Raw genomic sequence first — 20,625 nt, forward strand, 5'->3', positions numbered from 1 at the left:
TTATCTGCACGTCTCCCTGTCCCGTTCATTTTATCAGGAAAGTCGGAGCGTCATAACGGAGCCGCCAGGGCGCATGAAAGTGTGACTAATCAGATAATGGAGAAGTCTTCGACAGAAAGCGAAGAGATTTTCAAACAATAATCTGTTGCACATACTGCTGTGTAGACTGTTTTGCTCCCTCACACACACACACACACACACACACTACCAGCACCACTCCTCCTCTCTCGTGGGTGCCCGAGTGAGAAATTAAATTTTTCTGATGAGGAGTTTTTTTTTTTACCTTCGCGTCTTTTTAAAATGTATTTGTTTATTTATCAACTATTTATTTATTCAACCAGTAAAATTAAAAGATGTGCAGTCATGTGTCAGCCAGGCTACAGTTGAAAATAATGTGTTTGTTATCGTGAACGGGCAGCCTGACCCTTCAGCTTACACTCACACACGCAAACACACGCACGTATTGTACTTTCGCCACAAGAAACACTATTTTGTGTGTCTGTTCCACTATGAGAAACATGTACACAAAGCCTCCCTTATTAAACATGCAGTTCAGGTAGAAACAGTAATAAGCTACTGTGTGTGTGTGTGTGTGTGTGTGTGTGTGTTGTCTGTACAGTTGCCTGCCTCTTCATGTAAGCAGCAGAGAGAGTTCCAGAGTGATGCGCGCCACTGAGCTTTTGTCAGAAATCCTGGAGACGGGTTTGCAGTATTCAGAATCATTCTAACACCTTCCGAGATAAACCAGTTACTAAACCTAACCCTGCTCCTTAATCTAACCCTACTGTTACACCCTGCCAGTAGAAGAGATATCTTTTTCCTTTACCTACTGGAAACCAGCAATGTCCCCGATTGACTGAAATTTAATGTCTTTATGACATTTGTCCCTCAAGCCTGTAGGTGATAGGGACTAATTCATCAAACTCACTCACTCATAACTGTCCATAACCAATTACTCCATATCAAAGGTGCTGGACCCTGGGCTGGCACTCACCCAGGGCAGGTTATCAGCCCACCCCTGGGCCCACACACCATTCAGTCACACACTCTTATCTGTGTCCTATTTAGAGACACCAATCCATCTGTGCCCATGCCTGGCAGGAGGAAACAGGAGAACCCAGAGGAAACATGTGCCATAATGTGGAGTGCATGCACATGCACCAGATCCGAGCCGGGATTGAAGCTCACAACCTTGAAGGTGTGAGCTTCAATGGGTGGTAGTAGCCTAGTGGGTAAGACACTCACCTATGAACCAGAAGACCCAGGTTCAAATCCTGTTTACTACCACTGTGTCCCTGAGCAAGACACTTAACCTTAAGTTGCTCCAGGGGGGGACTGTCCCTGTAACTACTGATTGTAAGTCGCTCTGGATAAGGGTGTCTGATAAATGCTGTAAGTGTAAGTGTAAGGTACATCTGTGTGGCTCCATTGACTATATAACTGATGCACACACACACGAACATAGATTATCAATGTATAGATAGCTAGATATGTCACATGACCATTACAAGAACAATAGCAAAGCATTTAAAGAACATTACAGGAGTCCTCGCTCATTAGCTCTGCAGCTGAGTCCTAGGTTGTGGCAGGAGGCAGCATGTCTGCCTCTTACATTTATGCATTTATGCATCTCTCTCCACAAACAAACACGGGATCGCGCTTTACTCTGCTCGTCATACATTCAGCATTAAAATTAGGGCAAAACCATGCATAATAGAAAATTCATGTTTCTATATCTGGAAGTGGCTGTTACAGGAAAAAATTTCTCTCTCTCTCTCTCTCTCTCTATATATATATATATATATATATATATATATATATATAAATAATATACAAGCACATCCGCTCCATCCGCACAGCTCCTCTTTGGGCGGCTGCTCCTGTCATGTACTGGATGGGTACAGGTCTGTTCTTTTTCTGAGAAGTCACTGTGGTCAAGTAGTTTACTGAGATGTACTCTCTGACCCCGTCTTGTTAGGATGAAACATGGTTCTGATTTCAGTCGGGATTTTGTAGCTTGTGTGGTTTTCCTTTTTTTTTTATTTATCCTGAGGCAGACGAAGGTTCAAGAGGTTCATTGTGTTTTTTATTCTTGCTGTCTTTCTTGCCCTTGGTCCCTTGCTCTCTTGTTCCGGACACGTGCCTCATCTCACGGCCATGCCTTCCCAGAATGCAAAGGGGGCACTAACCTGAGTGGGCGGCACTAAACAAACAGACGTCCCACTTTGACAGTGGCACACTCCAAACTCATTTCCCCTACTTAACCCGGCTGACTCGAGTTGTCCTTGTGGGCCTTAAAGATTGGCAGATGCGTGGGCGTGTGGTCACATTCGCGGGGGGAACCCTGCTTGATTTGACATGAGGTTGCGAAAGAGTGGGATGTGGTTAAGTGGTCGCATCAGGGCGTCCCGTCGCGTACGGGGATGGAGACAAAGCGCAGCGTGGGCGAATGGCTACCATGTCCGACATGCTGTTCCTGTTCAGGCCGAACAAGTAATAAACCCCCACAACCACCCCTCCACCCATCAGCTACAACCCTACCAATCGCCGTCCCTCCCACACTGTCCCCTCCAACAAATGCTGCCCTGCTTTTGTACACAAACCAACCCCAAGAGTCCTCTTTCCTCCAGGGCCCATGGATTGACCACCTTCTTTTAAATGAGCTTGGGCATGTGGGGGTGGGAGGGAGGGGCTGCCTGTGGACCTTGGGGTCTCTACTCATATATTGATCAACTCCAGTAAATCCACTGATGAAGTAAGTGAGGCTCGTAATGGGGAAGTGGATCAGCGGGCCTAATGTTTCTCTGGCTCCGGGGCCCGACTCTGAGGTATTGATACACTTTAGAAACAGCTGCCTGCTGCACTGCGCTGTTGATCGATTTGTTTAAAACACCATGGCCAAGTCGGAAATTGACTTTTTTTTTCTTATTCTTTACATTTGGGTTCTGACTATGAGAGGCTGACTTTTGCCCCAGATGACCTGGCAAGAGACCTCGCAGGGTGAAAGAGCAGGGCCAATTACACTCCATCTGATGAGCACAAAGTGACCAATGAAGGAAGAGGAATCAAAAGTGCTGGTCAGCAGATCCCTTTTGTTTGTTGAGAACAAGAGGTGAATGCACGCACGCACACACACACACACATTAGGACCCAGGGCTAATAAATATGAAAGCTCTACCCCAACCGTACCCCTAAACTTCAGAAAATCAAGGCAAATGATTTGGCTTGTTAATTTTTCTTCATTTTTTGTACGTGACCATATTCCTTGAACCGGAAAAAAGTTTTTCACAATTTCAGTTTTTTTCCATCTTTCTGAGGACGTTATCGTGTACATATGCAAGCCTAACCTGAACCATATCTCGTAGCATAATGTACATAAGAGGCATAAAGTTAAATGTTCATCTGGTTTGGTTCATAAATTAGCAACTTTCTTGAGAAGACCAGACCAAAAGATTTAGTATGTTCTCTATTTGTGCATACATTTGGTGGTTTAAATAAAAAAAAAAAATACAGAAAAAAATAACTCTATCTCTCTTTCTCTCTCTCTCTCACACACACACACAGTTCATCACTCACCAGAGTAATTTATAAAGCCTTCACAGCCACACAAATCCCTTACCATGGCATCTGCAGAGGGACTTGTAATTAAACTAATTTACTGACGACCTTTCACTTATCATGCCATAAATCACCAAATGAGTATTGTCGCATCCCCGCATGGTGAAAAACCAACCCGGAGATTTTCCAGACACAAAGAGAGAGTAAACACCATTAGACTAGCGTGGTACAACACATGAAGGTGGAAGCCGGCCGGCTTTCATTGCTCACCAATATTTAGAATAACACATTCAAGTCACAAATGCCCTCCATCAGCAACTGCCTCGCAGTCGACTCCACCCTTCTCTTTCCATCTAAAATTAAGTCTCTCTTGTCCCATTGTCTCATCTTTATTTTAAAAACCTCCTCCTTCCCCAAACCGAGGGTCTACGAGACCCCTCCGCCGAACGTGCCTTGCCATGTGTAGTAAGCTATTGACATCTTAATACAATAAAAAGGAAAATAAACATAATTATTGTGATCATTATAATTATCTTAATTATCTTATCTGCTGCCCCGTGGCTGTCTGTCGATGAATAATTCATATGCTGGTTAATTAAATGGATATGCCAGTGAAGGCCACAGTCGGCCAGTGCATCGCAGGCACGAACGTTGAAGAGCGAGATATTAACTCACACAGCGAAAGGGTCTGAACGCTGACGCGCACACGAACATACGGGAACTTTTGTCTCTCTGAGGAACGTAAATAAACAGCCTCTCTTCTTCTGCTTTTTAATGGTAATTTTTTTTTTTCCAATTTTGCAAATACCAGCTGAGCTCCAGGGTCCGCTCACCCGTTATTGAAGGCCCACTCCCAGAGTTACGTAATGCTGCTGTGATGCATCCCCAGTGTACAAACCTATAAGCATGAAAATGGGCTGCTTTATCAGGATCCCCTACCCTGTAGCTTTACCTTATATGTTGCCACATGTCGTTTAATGGTTGGTGGCGAATGGCTGAACACTACTGTGTGTAATATAGAGAGCGGCATGGAGATGAGTCTTCTCCTCATCCAAGCAAGGTCCCCACCCATCCATGTCAATTATGCATGTATGTCTATTACTTTGTGCAATATTCACCACTGCATATGTGCAGTGATATTTATATACACTGCCTCTTTTTTTATAGTACCTAGCATTTTCTTCTCTTTTTTATATTATAGATAATTTCCCAAGTTTACATTTTTAAATTAATTGCATGCCATTATTTGAAATAAAGTACAAGACTTGATTTACATTCATTTGTCTGGAATCTTTTACACATAATAACCTATCCCACTGTTTCCGCAGGGATTATTTTAGTTTTTGCGTGACTATTCTCACCCAGTCAACACCAGTCAGCAGCAATGCCATGTTGAGAATGGTTCTTGCTAATCTGGTTAACAGAGGTCCTACTGTTCACCTTTAAATTGTGCAGTGGGTATGCATTTTGCTGTATATATAGAGACCTGTGTGTATGTGCATTATGGGTATTACTGTGCTGCTTTAGGGATGTGGCCCAGCTCACATCATGTAATGCTAAATCACTTAGCGTTATGCTGCCGGTCACAAAGCTCTTATTAGGCGACGAGTGTGTGTGTAGGTTACTGAGCCGATTCGCTTTATTACACATTAGTGGTGTTATGGGGCCTCCTTCATTACTCTCTAATGACGTTTGGTGGGTTGGCTAATAAGCCTCCGGGGAGCCCCTAGGCCCTGCAGTCTGCTCTGCTGATGCCGACTCGGCCGCAGGGCAGCTCAATCTCTGCAGCTGGCTACGTTGTGGTGGCGTGTAGAGAACTGAGCGGAGGAGCTTTAGAACACAAAGCCAACGTGTCCTTACACATCTCTGCAGTGCCCTAAATAAAGAAACGTTGAAAAATGTGTCTGGAGCACTTCATGCATGTCGCTACATAAATAAAGAGTGAAAGAGATGAGCAGACGGGGGGAACACCCACTCCACATACACACACACACACACATACATACATTCATTCACACAGTACAGCACCCACATTAGGTGTGTCTGACACCCAAGAGGACTGAAGATCTTCAACCCCCCCCCCCCCGCTTCAGCTCCGAGGCCTGTCCAGCTGAGCCGCCACGAGTGACAGACTGGCAGACTTTAAAATGCCCAGGTGGCACAGGAAGCCCTGGAAGGCAGCCCGGACTGGCACAGGCTCGCAGACGCCATGCCGTATACCGCAGAATAATGTATGACCGAGCATGCACACACACACACACGCACTCACACACACACTGAAAAAAAAATGAAACAGCATAAACCCCACCACCTTCATGCAATTAACGTGACACACATTGCTGGGGGCGCGGGAGGAAATGAGATTTTTGGAGACCAGGAGAAAAGGGGATGGGTGGGAGGGTGGAGGGGTGGTGTGGATTGTTAAGGAGGGGGGTGGGGCCTCTGCTTGGTGGAGGAAATCTAATGCGAGATACTCTGTGCCCCTCTGAAATGTATTTTTTTCGCAAAAAAAAACAACTCGGTTACAAAGACAATAGTCTTTTCATTAGATAACAGAAATGCGTGGTTTCCCATGTTGTCTGTACAACTGTTAAATGCAAATTGTAATATGAGCATTTTTACAAGGAAGCACAGATTATGTTGACTTGATAACTGCTTTGCTGTTTTGCAAAAATGTGTTACTTTAATTGGATTATAAGAACACAGAGATGGTGCCCTGATTTAATAAATAAAGAAACTCCCACGCTGGAGTTGGTTCAAACGCTTCATACAAGTTACCAATAAAGGATTGCTTTTAATTTTATTTATTTTATGTGTTTACATTCAAATAGATGGACGGAATATTCATTGGTGTTTAGAACCTTTCGAGAAAAAAAAAAGCGTTTCTTTCAGCAAGTTTAAAAAAAAACTCAACAATTGATGTAGCGCTGTGTCCTTGTTGGTGCAGCCTAATGAGGACATTTAATTTGGGAGGAGAAAATAAATGGTGGGTCTCCATTCTTCTCCATCCTCTCCTTCACTGACAGTGGCAGGGGCAGAAGAATGGTGCGTTCGAAATTGACGGCGGAAATAAAAAATGGTGTCATCGGGCCAGCGGCTGTCTGATGACCGGAGCTGGACTGATATTATTGGTGTCCGACGGTCTTGTCGGCCGCGCACTGTCCCTTCAGCCTGTCCCACAGCGACAGATGGACACTGGGTGTGACAGCAAGGTCATTTGGGTCACCTCCACATGGGGTCGGGGACAGAGGGGCGGAAAGGGTCAGATCTGAGTTTGTGCGTGCATGTATAGGGGAAAGGGTCTTTGGAGAGACCCCAGGCGGGCCCTCGGTTACAGAGAGCTGTAAATGTGTGTTTTGCATGCATGCCGCTGCTTGTTTGTTGTCTGTGTGTGGATGTGGCTTTGTTTGTGAATATGGTGCTCACTGCAGGGCCAAGGCGGCCGCTCATGAATGAGAAACCAGTTTGTAATGATCATGAAAGAGAGGGAGAGAGACAAAGAGAGAGAGAGAGAGAGAGAGAGAGAGAGAGAGAGTGTGTATGGACATTAGGGTGCTTTTCGCTACATTTTGGGGTTCAGCATTTTAAAAACTGCATTAAAATGTGTTTTGCAGGTGTGTGTGTGTGTGTGTGTGTGTGTGTGTGTGTGTGTGTTTGTGGCATTTTCAATGTATCAAATGCCCACCCAAAGAAAACATGGGAACAATTTTTGCTCCTCTGTAGGAATAGCTTTTATTTGTTAATAATAACAAATAATAATATATAATATATACTAATAATAATTTGTAAAGAATTTAATGATATGCTATAAAAGCACTTTTATTTAATGACATTAAGGTTTGGGTTAATTTTTTTTTCAATGTTGGGTTTTACTAGTTAAAATGTTAATTACATAATTCCTATGTATAGCCCTGGGTCCAGCGGAAGGTGTATTTTGTATTTGGCTCTATATGATCAGGACAGCAGTGTGTGTGTGGGCAGTTTGAGGGTAGATGGGTGTAGGACGACAGACAGGGAAATGAAACGGACGAAGGTGTGTTTTCTGTGGACGGATGGGGTGGAGAGCAGGATGAGGGGATGGAGGGAGGTTGGGGAGGAGAGGGAGAGAATGATCAGTTGTTTTGGACACGCATCATTTTCTCTTCAAAGCGAACCTGGCAGCTGTTTGGTGAGCGTGGAGAGAGAGGGGGGAAGGGCAGCAGCTGAGTTTGCGTTACTGTGGAACGAAAGTCAGAAAGAAACTGTCGTTCAAACAGTATTGAATGGGATGGAGAGAAAGAGGGAGAGTGAGAAGGGGAGGAGGGATGGAGAAAGGAGGGACAGAAGCAGAGAAAAGGGGATTGGAAAACAGAGACCACCACCTGTTTCATTAAGGAAATTCATGCAGCCCAGACATTTTAAAAGCCTAATTTAAGAGAACATTCTATTTAGGAGATTCTGCACCGCTCCGGTAGCTTATAGAGAGTCTACACAAACATACACAGACACACACACATCTGAATCTGAACTTGTACTCTTACACACCCCAACCTCCAACAAATGGTCCCTATCTGATTCTTTCTCTCTCTCTCTCTCTCTCTCTCTCTCTCTCTTTCACGCACACGCACACACACACACACACTCACACACAAGGACATACACCAGTACAGACCCAGTCTCCTTGGAGGAATTGGACTCTGTTTCCTTTGGCAAACAGAACTTTAGTATTTATGACAGGGCCCAGACAAAACAAATATATCTGTTCTTACACTGAGTAGAGCAGGGCTCTGGTGTCTCTCTCTCTCTCTCTCTCTCTTTCTCTCTCACTCTCACTCGCTCATACGGCTCACTACCCTTCTGGACAGACTAACTATTCTTGGGCCTCTCCATTGTTTCCCTATGACAGCTTTTGTTGTGCGTAGAAAAAAGAGAGACCCCCTAGCCTGTAAACCGCAAGCCCTCCCCCCTACCTTCAACTACACATACACACACATTCCACAAGCAATAAGGTCAAAGGGTGCAGCTGCTTCTATAAGGAGGTAGGGGGGAATAATTCATTTACTTTTTCTCTTTTTTACTTCAGGGATAGAGAGAGAAAGGGAGGGGGGTCAGGGAGACGTTGTTTTTTTTTTCCTTTTTTCTCTGCTCTTCTCTTTGTGTCCCCCGTTGTGTAGTAGGGCTGAGTGTATGGCTGGCAGATGTACTTGGTTGGCTGCTCACCTTTGAGCAAAATACTTTTCAAAGGTAGTGATGCTGAATACTGAACATGTATTCTGTTACTGAATGCATGTTATAAAAAGTTATGTATTCATTATACTATCAGAATTCATAAAGAATGCATGTTCCAATGCATGTGTAAAAATCGATTTTTGGTTATTTTGGTGAGGAGTTAATTTGTGAATTATTTTTTCCATTTCGGTATCAACATGAACAGAATTTCTAAATGAATATTCATGTAACTAGTTTTACCCACTGTCATTCACAGCTGCATTTGAAGGAGAAAATCCCGATTGCAATATGCAAAAAGGCAATTCCTATGTGGGACAAACTGATTGAGCCAAAAATACAGGACTACAGTTGGCAACTGGAATATCAGCATCAACATGAATAAAACATTTACATGAAGGGTGTCAGGATCAAGTCTGCTTATAAGATTAATTTGTGGTGAAACTGTCCTATCAAAAAAGAACTTGCGCCTGACCACGTGCATGGCCTGAATCTTTATGAAAAAATGGCCTCAGACCATCATCAGTGCCACATACACATTTACGCTCGGAAATCAGATTTTATGTTCCTTAATGCTATTGTTTCCTTAAATATCTGTGTTCAACACACTGAAAAAAAACACATGGACTGAAGGCAGCTTTTTGTATTCTGAAGAAGCATCAATCACATCACAAGTCTGTTGTTTGGTTTGAATGTGTGACGCCCAGAGGCCACTGGATGCTCAGCAGGCAATCATGTGCCTGATGAGCAGGTTCCTGATTGCTCCCAGCTTACTCCAAAGGAGCAGGAGCCATCAGGACCCGTTAAATGCAGTAGGCTACCACCAGACATGGCTGCAGCATTGACGTGGAGAGACTGACTCACCTTGTGTTTGTATTGAGATGACATAGTCACACTCCTTTGGGTTGATTTAAGGTCCTGTTTTGTTTTCCTTTGTTCTGGCCCTTTTGGCCGGTTATGTTGTACATTTGTAATAAAACTATAATGTCTGGGTTCTGCACCTTCGTCCCTCACCAACCTCGAGATGTGACAGTATGCTTGGTACATCAGTGGTGAAGAACCAATAGACAAAAATTGTGACATAAATGGACATGAATACAATTCTAATGTATTTTTTTTGTTTAGTGGCCTTGAGGTGTTGAGTTGTCTCACACTGTCAGTTGATCCACAGGAACTCCAAAACAGCGCCCTCAAGCTTGCAACGGCATGAGTCCTGGTCTGCGTGAATAAGATAACCAGGGGCATACTGGGAAAATTATCAACAGCAGGAAATTTCCAGGACAATTTGCACTGCTGCATTCTGGCTTTACCAGAACATACGCAGGAGACTTCAAACTGATTTTCTCCCATATTTGTATAGAATTCAAACATCAATTTGTCTGTGTGAACACAGTGTGGGATGTCTTCTGGATTCTGTCCAGGTTAAATGAGCTGTAAATATCTGCCTTTCACACAAGTTTACCATTATTTTCCATTAAATTGGTAAAAAATTGGTTTTGAGTGCATACATAATCACTCCTGTAAGAGCTGGTGATTGTATAGAGGCCCTGAAACCCAAGAAAACATGTAAAACAATCATAATGACCTCTTGACATAAAGCGTTCCAATCAGTTCAGGTCTGAATCCCCTTCAAAACAAATCTTGTTCCAAAGAGGAATAATCAAGATGATTTTCACAAGAACTGATAGGGCAGTAAAGGCGCACATAACAATGTGTAAAGACTTCCCAGGCATCACAAGTCAAGAGTTGCAAGGACCGGCAGTCCACAAAGTGAGGGCATTCACCATCATTACGCCATCTCTGAAGAGTGGGCATCCTACAAAAAACCAGTTCAAGGACTTGCTGTGCATCTTTTAAAAAGAGAGAAGGAACCCTAGGGTGACAGCTATGTCTTTGCAGGCAGCGGTTGAGGTCAATAGTGCCTGTGTTCATAAATCTAACACAAGAATAACAACAGAAAATGGTGTGGGGTTCATGGGAGGCTGACAAAAAGGAAATGATGGCTTAATATGGGGGAATAAAACAGAAACATTTCAAGTTCCCAAAAGACAACATAGACATTCCACACCACTGCTGGAACATATGTAATAAAAGCAGTTCATACCAAACGTCTGTAAATGTATGCAGGCTTCAGAACAGCCCACCTCATCTCAGCACTAAATCATGGTGGAGGAGGAGTAATGGTGCAGCGCTGCCTCTGCTCGCGGAATTGTACACAACTAGAGACAGTTTTTTTTGATGAAACGTGAGCATCCAGAAGAAAACCCACATGAATGTTTTCCCCACAGTGGGAACCCAGGTTCATGTGAAATGCTGTGACTAATGTATGTTCAATGCTTTGTGTAACATTTCTCGTTAGTTATTAAACCGATCCCAAAATTGTTCAAAAGACAAAGAAATAGTTCCACAGGGTTCAGAAGCATCTTCACAGTTTTGTCTGTTTGAGTGTAATGTTCACTAGGGACACCTCATTCGATCTCAAAATTTTGTCTGGTGGGCAAAAGCATTAAATAAAATTTACACACCAGTTTCCAGACTTTTCAGAATCACTTGATGGTTGCTTTGTGTGTGTGTATGTGTGTGTGAGTGTGTGTGTTTGAGACCATGAAAGAGCGTTCTGTGAAGTGGGCTGTAAAAATATGAGACTCTCCGTCTGGCAACCTGAGATGACTGAGGAATATTAACAAGTTAATCTTCTGAAATTAACACCAAGAACCCCTCCAGCAAACTATGTGTTTTACTTATTTTCTCTTTCCCTCCCTCTCTCCCTTCTTCCATCCATCTATTCCTGCCTCCATTCTCTGTATCCATGTCACCCCTCTGTCACATCCAGCTGCAGTGTCATCACGGCTGCTATTAACTGTAAAGGCCTTGCTTGTTTTTCTCTTACCAAATGGAGATGTGGAAAAGCAAGTGACTACGAGAGAGAGAGAGAGAGAGAGAGAGAGAGAGAAAGAGAAAGAAACGGGTGCAAAGATTGGAACGGACGAGAGGAACTCCTGGTGGCTACTTATGCAGAACTCCAATACTCCAATCATCTGAGCCAGTTTGATAGTGCTGCCTACAGGTGCAATCAGTGGCAGGAGAGGAAGAGGAGAAAAAAAAGACAAAAATGAAGTGAAAGAGGAAATATTCATGCAGAAACGCAAAGCATCATGTGTGTATGTTTAAATATTTTCATCTGGTTGCACCTGATTTCCACTCTCTGTACGCCTGGGGGAAAAGGTGCTTCCAAGCTCGCTGCTTCCATGTTTGAGTGGCATCCGTGTGTAACATACTAATGTAAATGCGCACGCAATAGTCATCTGAATTGGCCCCAAAACTCCATCTTTATGCAGTGATTGTCTTTGGCTGAGAAAAATATTTTTTGCTGTGTCATAGGTCAGCCACAAAACACAGGCACGTTAATTTCTTTGAACGTGTTAAACATTTATACATTAATGACACTTGATCTTTTTTTTGTGCAACAAACCCCCATTTGTTGTATGGCGTTTGAATGTGTTTCTCTGTTCACCCTGACACTGTGACATACTTATTAACAGGTTACCTTTTAATATATAAACAGTTTGAGGGGCTTATTCTCTTTCTCATATCTCATATTTCTTTTCAATTTCCATCATATCCTCTTATTCATCCCATCGTCAGCCTCACTGTGGCCAGTTCCCACTTCCCATCGTCTAATATGCAGATGTCAGGCTACCACTGAAATGACCACATTACCGTTCCCTACCCAATGACCTTCAAAACCCGTTCCCATGGCAACCCAGTCTTCCTGTTCCACATTCTGACACAGAGTCAAGTGGGGCCCCGAATTGGTGGATTTAAAGATGCACAGCTCCACCACAAAACCTCTCTAAATCTGATTATGGGGATTATCTCTTAATTGATTTCACTTGAGCACAAACAATTTTTTTCATTGAACAAAATAGCGTTGAGGGACAGATAAAGATTGAAAAAGAGAGTGAGGGAGAGAGAGAAAGGGACAGTTAAAATAAGACTCTGAATAAATTGGCGGAGGCATTTTGCAGTTTGGGTTTACAGGAGCTGCAGATCAATATAAAGTGATTGTGAGTGATCAACTTCATCCAATAATAAAACATTTGGAGTGATGTCCTTTGTGTGATTAATTTACCACATCCATGTATTTTTGAATATTACATTGTGCCTGGTAAAATGAATACCTTTGAATAGGTGAAACTGAATGTTTTGCAAAGCACAGCACTCAGGAAATGTGCCCTTTGCATAAACATGTCAGGGCAGTACCATGCTCAAGGGTACTGCCCTCAGTGACACCTTGACAATTTGGGATTCAAAACTGCAATCCTCCACTTCCTTAGCCAACAGGCCACCAAAAGACATCATCTAGATTCAACCCTAGGTCCATAATATCCTGGGAGTTGTTCCTCAACCTCCTCAGATGGTCTCAAACTTGGTGTACAATCCTCCATCTGGGAAACAGACTGCAATGAGAGCCACTGAAGCTCATCTGTTACCCAAAAACAGTTTTCCCTTTTTATCGTTCAGCTGTCTGTATGACAGACACCATCGTTCTTTTCTTATCAATTTTAATACAGTAAAAAAAATTTTTTTTGCACAAATAGCCACAGGGCCCTTCAGTTAAAGAGGCACCTAGTGCCGGACCCTGAACTGATCTCAGTTTAAAGTTCTAATGATCGGGCCAATATAAACTCCTCACCTGCCTGCAACCCCTTCCTAACCGGAGAGTGAATTAAACACCCCAGGTGTTGCCTGGTGTCGCCATGGATACACACCAGAAATACATGTCTACGGGAGGGGCAGAAATCCATGGAATTGATGCAGAGATCGAGAAGGTGAGAAAGGGAAGAGTGAGAGGTGCTTGTTAGAAAGATAAGTTTGCATCTGACGTCACGTCTCCTAGCAACGCCCAGTGCATTAATGAAGGGTCTCGTAGATGGCTAGATTATAGGAGAGACGGACGGAAGAAGGATCTTTGAGGGACGCTTATGTGGCGCGGCTGATGATCTACCATGAGAGAGAGAGAGAGAGCGAGAGAGAGAGATCAGGTCATAGTCTACTCCCACACTTCCTGATTGTCTGACAGCTGAGAGCCATGGAGCTCATCAGAGGATCACAGAAATTTCCCATCAGCGGTGTCGTCTGTAGGTATAAGGGTCCCAGGGGGCGGGGCCAGTAACACGGCTGCCATTAGTGCTTATTACTGATTGTGCTTTTTAAGACAATAGGTTAATCAAAGGGCCACGCACACAAATCACTCAGAACAGAGACATGAAAACATGACATCAGACCAAAGTGGTGCTTAAACAATTTTTGTATTTTTTTAATCAACATTATTATTTTGTCCAAAGCAGGAATGTACTTTTTTTTTTTTAGAAGAGGTGTTTTTTTTTTCAGGGACGCAAGGGCCGGGGGGAAAGAAAAAGGCAGGAGAGGCGTTGCTGAATAACGTGTCAGGTGCACCAAGGAAAGGAGAGAATAAACAACGGCAAACAGATGGATAATAACAACCTCACACCAGACAGAGATTCCACAGAAATCTCAACACCGCCAGCAACTGCCACAAAAAGCGAACAAAAAAACGAACAGAACAAAGGCCAGAGATCAGGCTGGTGGTCTGGCTCTTCTTGTTTCTGCACGTCCCCCATCTCTCTGTCTTTGAATGTAAAGAAATAAAATGCGAAGCACCAGCTTATCGATAAGGAAACCGTGGTATAAAAAATGATGAACAGGCACAAATGGGAGACAAGCGCGAAGGATACGTGGCATCACAAAGAAGAGTCAGGAGGGGGGGTTGCTGTGGTCCACGACCTTCCCTGGATTCTAATGTCCAGCAGGGATGGAGGTGTGGGGTCCTGCTCTTGACCTCTTTCTGTGCCTACAATACTGTCAGTTAATGGCAAAAGCCCCATAGTTTAAATGGGGAGTCCAGTGGACTTGTCCTCGCTCTCTGACTGTCATGTGAATGTGTGTGTGGGTTTACAAATTCGAATACACACACATACACTCATAACCGCCAGTAACATGGCTTCATGTTTCAGTAAAGTCATGAGTCTGACACTGAGAGGCAACTGCAGAGTTCTTGCATACAGCAGGGTCAGAGACGGCGCTGCGTCGGGGTGAAAGGGCGTGTGTTTGCGTGTGTATGTGAGCACCCACATCAAAGATCAACATAAAACATTGCAAGAAATACCAGGAAATCAAAGTGCATTTTTCACAGGAGCTGAAACCAGAAGAGTGAGGATGCCACCTGCATGATGGGCAAAATCATATTCTTCATGTATGTGTGTGTGTGCGTGTGCGTGTGCGTGTGTGTGTGTGTGAGTGTCAGGTTTTTTACGGCAGCACAAATTTCACAAAAACAGTTTAACACAAACTGAAGTTTATCATGTCTGAATACAATAGCTTCATAATCCTAGAATTCTTACACACACACTCACACACATACACATCTCATTACCATCAACCAGTCCTGACCACAATCAGAATGAAACTATTCCACAACACAGAACAACACAATCAGTATCACTGTATGTGTGTGCGTGTGTGTGCAGAAATGTAATGGCTCTATTCTGAATTACTTGTAATCACTGTTTATATGCATGTTTCTGTCTGTGTGTGAAATGTACTTGGTGTATTGATTGGCTTTCTTTGAAAAGCGTTTTGTCTGATCCGAAGTGTGTGTTTTTGTGTGTGTATGAGCTGAAAGCAGAGAATAGTCTCATTTGAGATGTATGTATATATGTCAGTGTGTGTTTGTGTCTGTTTGTCTGTATGAACGTGAGATGCACTGTCCATCTCACACACCTAGGTCCCCTATGAAGGCCACTGCAGAACTGCATCAAAGTCTCCTTTCTCCATTAATCCAGACCACCCCACCCTACATCTCTGACTTTATTATGTCATCAATGTGCAATTTCTTTCTATCTTTCTTGTTTTTCTGTTGTCCCCCCCCCCCCCCCCAAAAGGCATTTCTTACTTGACTGCTCTTCTCCCAGACTGTGCTGTTTATCTACATTTCATCTGCACATTTTTTCCCTTCTTTTTTTGTTTTTCATGTTCAAAAATGTTCCTCAGAACAGGAAGAAAGAAAAAAAAAAACGTTCTCAGATTGTTCTACCTCAACACTTCCACAAACGAGGCCTAGCTTCAAAACTACAACAGACTACAAGTCGATATAAAAATACACAAATGGAAATGGCTTGAAAATGAAATGGAGAAACATGGGAAGATGGTAGAAAAATAAAAAACAAGACATTACAAAGGATATAATTAAAGGTTAAATTAATTTACACAAAAAGATCAGGACTCTGAATTTGAAAAATCAAGCATAAAAATGATCTAACAACGTAAGTTTAATTTTACAAAGGATGAAAAAATATATACAAAAACAAAACATCTACAAATGCTTTATTGGATATATTCATATATTATGAATAGTCATAATATATCATCAATAAGTGTGTCGAGAGCATTTTTTTTTAAAATCACTTTTTTTGTGTTTTCTTATCGTGTTTTGGTTTCCGAACCATCCCACACTTGCGCACAAACATTTACGCACAAAGAACAAACACATATACGCCACCGATCCTGGCGTCCACTAACTGCCTCTGTGCAACCGAAGTGTCAACCTTTTAATCCTACTCACTCACAAGTATGCACGCTGTTAAAATATACATGATTCTCAATGGCAGCGACTTTTACGTTTCAACCAATCTCGACTCACGTGGCCGAATGCTGTCAGATGATTGGTTGAGTTAGAGGCCATCCTGCAACAGAGATAACAAATACACACAGAGGAGGGGGGGAAAATGCTATTCATGTGAGCTCCGGGTACCGGGGTTCATGTTTTGTCTGGACTAGCAAAGGAACGAGTTCAGTTGTTGTTACTTATTACGATTGTTATTGAAAGCAGATTACATGGGCGGCCCCAGAACTATTTCACTTCACTTTTCTTTCGTTCAGCTCAGTGGGGTCCATTTGTAGTTTTTTTTTTTTTTTTTTGATCTTCTGAAGAGGAGTATGGCTCTTCATCTCCCAATATCAGGGCTGTCCTTTTTTCCCAGAGGTGAGAGGAACGTGCCAGAACACCCCGCAGAAACACGGGCCATGACCCAGCTTGGTGTCAGTGTTTTATATTGTGTCTAAAGAATAAAAACAAAGAGAGTCAAGGCTGCCGGACAAGGCGCAGAGTCTTAAGTACTGCTGGAGGGCTTGTGGGGAAGAGGGCGGGGCTTGCTTGGTAATATACAGTCGTGGGTTAGCCTGCTGGTGTGGGATTTTGGGATGTGGGGTTGCTTTTGGCATCTCTCTCGCTCTCTCCCTCTCTCTTTCACTCTTCTTGTCAATCACTCTCGTTCTCGGGCCCTCATACTTTGTAGTAGATGTTGGCGGGGCTCTGCGGCGGCATCTCCTGCACGATGTAGACGGGGTGGCCGTAGTCCCCGCTCACCTTCTCGTAGTGCGGGCAGTAGGCCGAGTCGGAAGTCCGCAGCGGGATGATGATGTCGCTGGGCTCAGAGCCGTTGTTGTTGCTGCCACCTCCGCCTCCAATGCCGCCTCCACCAATCCCGCCCCGCTTGGGGCTGGTGAGCGAGGACAGTGAGAGAGGAGGGTGGTGTGACTCCGAGTGCTTGGCGTGTCGCCGTCTGTAACACACCACGCAGATGATGGCGGTGATCAACAGGAGGAAGGCGGAGCCCCCAGCCCCGCCTGCAATCATGGCAATGTTAGAGGGTGGAAGGGGGTCATTCTGGTCCTTTGGCACCGTGGGACGAGTGTCGTTATCTACCCCTCCTGTTGAACGAGATGAGGAGACATTCAGGGATTAGAAATGGAATGAGGCCTGGTTTCCAGGAAGAAAAAATCTCACATGATACACAAGAAGCAGTACGACAGATTTAGTGAACTCATTAAGGGATCAGCTCCCTTCCCCCAACTCCTTGAAGGTCACTCAACAGGGCGCTTTGTGTGTCTGCCATCTTAAGTCACCATCTGACTCTTATTAAAGCAGACCCTTTCACTCCCACACCACTAATTCACTCACAATAGGCTGGAGGAATCCAAGCCAGTAAAATGAAAGTTTTTTTTTGTCCTCTGGAACCTACTCAAGCGCTGGATGATGCTCATAAACACTCAATAACACTCTGTTATTATGCTACAATTAATCATCAGCACTATGCAAATGTGGCAAGCTCTTCCTGACAGGCCTACATCTTCATGGTTTAATAGTCACGCACCCCATCGTGGCCTGAAGTGTCTGCTTTCAGGCTTTTGTTAGGGGGCACATCGCAGATGTAAGGAGGTGTGGACAGGTTGGTGTAGATCTTGGCTGAGATGGACTGTTCCGTGACCCATTGTTGAAGCCAGACCAGACCTCTCCTGCTAAAAAAAGTGTCCCTCAACCAATTATTTAAAATCAATTTTGAAATGTTCATGACGTATGTGAGTTATAGCATCCTGTGAAGATGAAATTTCAGCTTTTGGTTTGGTGCATCCGACTTATGTATTAGGTCTACCGACACATAATGTTAAAAAGGTTTGTCAAATGAAATATCAACTTCAGTCATTTGTCGGCATGGTGTGAGTTTTGTGAGATTCGTATGAATGACCTTCAAGGACAGTCACTCACTTTTGAGTTTTTCAGAATTTATTGCCTAATTTTGGCAGGCAGCATGCATTGTGTTGGGGAGTTCTGTGCCAAAATGTAAATGTACTGGTGGACGTGTTATTTCCTGTCTCTGAGGAGTACAGACCATTCTATGTCAGAAGGTTGACATGTGTGGCCTAAGCTGTATGACCCACGTTTTTGAAGCTCCTCTGCCTAATTACAATTTCACTACAGTATCCTTTAACTATCATGATATTCTGTCAATGATTTAATAAATATGGGATGGATTATGATCAAGTTGATGTTAGATTGACAGCACATTCTGTGACTGATGATTTTGAATGATGATGATATTCAAGATATGTGGTCTCTCATTCCCCCTTTTAGCCAATCTCAAAGTGAGGTCAGAACTTACTGTGGTATAATTTCCATTTTAGAACACTTCACGGTAATGGAGAGTAAAGTGGCATGTCTGGGTATATATTACAAACAGAAATGCAGGAGCAGTGAAATGTACTTCAAGGGGGAGAGCACATTTGTAAAGAATGTTTGAGTAAACGGACTCTCCAGGCACCCAGTCTCTACAAACCACATCAAGTGCAGGTACAATCCCCCCTCATCCTGTGGCTATGGTTAGCCACAGAATGACCCTGTGAAGAGATTTTGGGGTGCACGGATCTCGGCCGCAAATTTAAACGGCGTGGTCCTGCCGACCCTGCCTCAGCGGGAGGGAGATCATTTCATCTAGCCCTGCTGGAGGACAGCAGAGGGGAACTCCAGGTTTACTCAGATGCTCCGGCCACACAGTCAGAGGAAGATGGGTCTGTACCTGGCAGGGGGTGCATGACCCCTCCCGGGCCGAACTGACTGCTGATCCAGGTCAATGCAATTGTGTGCAGAGTTAATTTAGAGTTCTGAGAAACTGCAAGGTTTCCTTGGAGCCCAGAGGTGGACGGTATGGACAACAGGAGGAGGAGGGTGTCTCTCACTGTAGGTGGGGTCATGGTCAGTGGTTGCAGAGCGCAGCGGGGTTCGGTGTTGTTCTCCTGTGGTGAGTGGTGGGGGGTTCGCTGAGGGGACTGGAGTCATAATGTGAGCCTCAGTCTTCTGACCTTGCTCAATTGGAGCATCATTATTCTTGGCACAATCCCTTTCTACATTTCTTTTTTTTTCTTCCTCTTTACTCCTCCTTCCTTCCACCTCACTCACTCTTCTTCTCCCCCTTCCTCCAACCACCCTACTCTCCATTCACTTGCTCTGCTGGTCTCTTTGTTGTTTTTGATATAATGATCTGCTCTACACTAACCATCCACTGCTGTTCCCACAGAAAGGGTGCGAGGGGAGAAAAGAGAAAGATGGAAAAAAAGCCCATTATTACAGCCCGGCTCCCATTCTCTGCTTCTATCAGTCCATTTGCTTCTAGCATTTGGTATCTCTCCATCTGCCTGCATTCGCCTCTCTTTCTTCCCCCAACTGCTCAGGCTGTGCTCAGCAGAAGGAGAGAGAGAGACACTGGGAGAGAGAGACGCCATTAAAGAGAGAGACAGCATGAAGTTCAGGTCAAGAGGTTCTTGTTGTCAGACAAGCACCAGAAAAAATACTAATAAAAGAAAGGAGAAGGCCATAATCTCTTTCCTCCTCCTCCTCCTCGCTCCTTTTCCTCTCTACTCACTTCATCTCACATGGTCATTCCAGGCCTCACTCCTGCACTAGTTCTCTTAACTTATCGTAGATTTCAATTCCTATATCATTTATTTCTTTTCAACCATTCCCCTTTTGCCTTCTCTGTCCTTCTCAGTCTCTCTGGGCTGTCGGAAAGCCAAACGAATGACAAAAATAACTCTATCCTTTTTCATTCTATCTCACACTCATTTGCTCTTCTCCCATGGGTCTTTGCTGCTCCACCCTGCCCTTACCTGGGGTCTTGTTGGTGCGTCCAGGCTGCTCAGGTTTTCCAGGTTTGGGGGGTAATCCGTAAGGGCCTGTGGGGGGAAAAGGCATTTTAGCTTGCCAGTCAGAAAAAGTCCAAATTACAACCAAAGCCACCAAAAACTGGACTGAGATCAGTAAGTGTCTGATGTCATGGGCTGCATCAAGCGTTTCACACATTCCTGACAGAGCGACAGTTGCGTGTCTCATCAGAAAGCGAAACATCTTTTATTTAAATGACAAATAAACCAGCCGGAACATTACAACCACAGAGCGCGTGCGAGAGAGAGAGAGAGGTGGATAAAAACAGAAACCCAGCAATTTCT

At 43.9% G+C, this 20,625-nt stretch overlaps 1 protein-coding gene across 1 annotated transcript in view; it reads right to left on the minus strand.

Moving 5' to 3' along the window:
* Window positions 1-15,125: 15,125 nt before the first annotated feature.
* The window catches only part of efnb3b (ephrin-B3b), a 49,793-nt gene continuing 44,293 nt past the window's right edge, over window positions 15,126-20,625 (minus strand). Inside the window, exons 4-5 of the mRNA XM_028956137.1 lie at window positions 20,287-20,352; window positions 15,126-17,556 (exon numbers count right to left, since the gene is read on the minus strand). Of these exons, the coding sequence (XP_028811970.1) occupies window positions 17,129-17,556; window positions 20,287-20,352 (494 nt within the window). The 3' untranslated portion in view covers window positions 15,126-17,128. The remainder of the gene's footprint in view (window positions 17,557-20,286; window positions 20,353-20,625) is intronic.

Source organism: Denticeps clupeoides, chromosome 1 (assembly GCF_900700375.1).
Source record: "Denticeps clupeoides chromosome 1, fDenClu1.1, whole genome shotgun sequence".
Taxonomy (NCBI): Eukaryota; Metazoa; Chordata; class Actinopteri; order Clupeiformes; family Denticipitidae; genus Denticeps; species Denticeps clupeoides.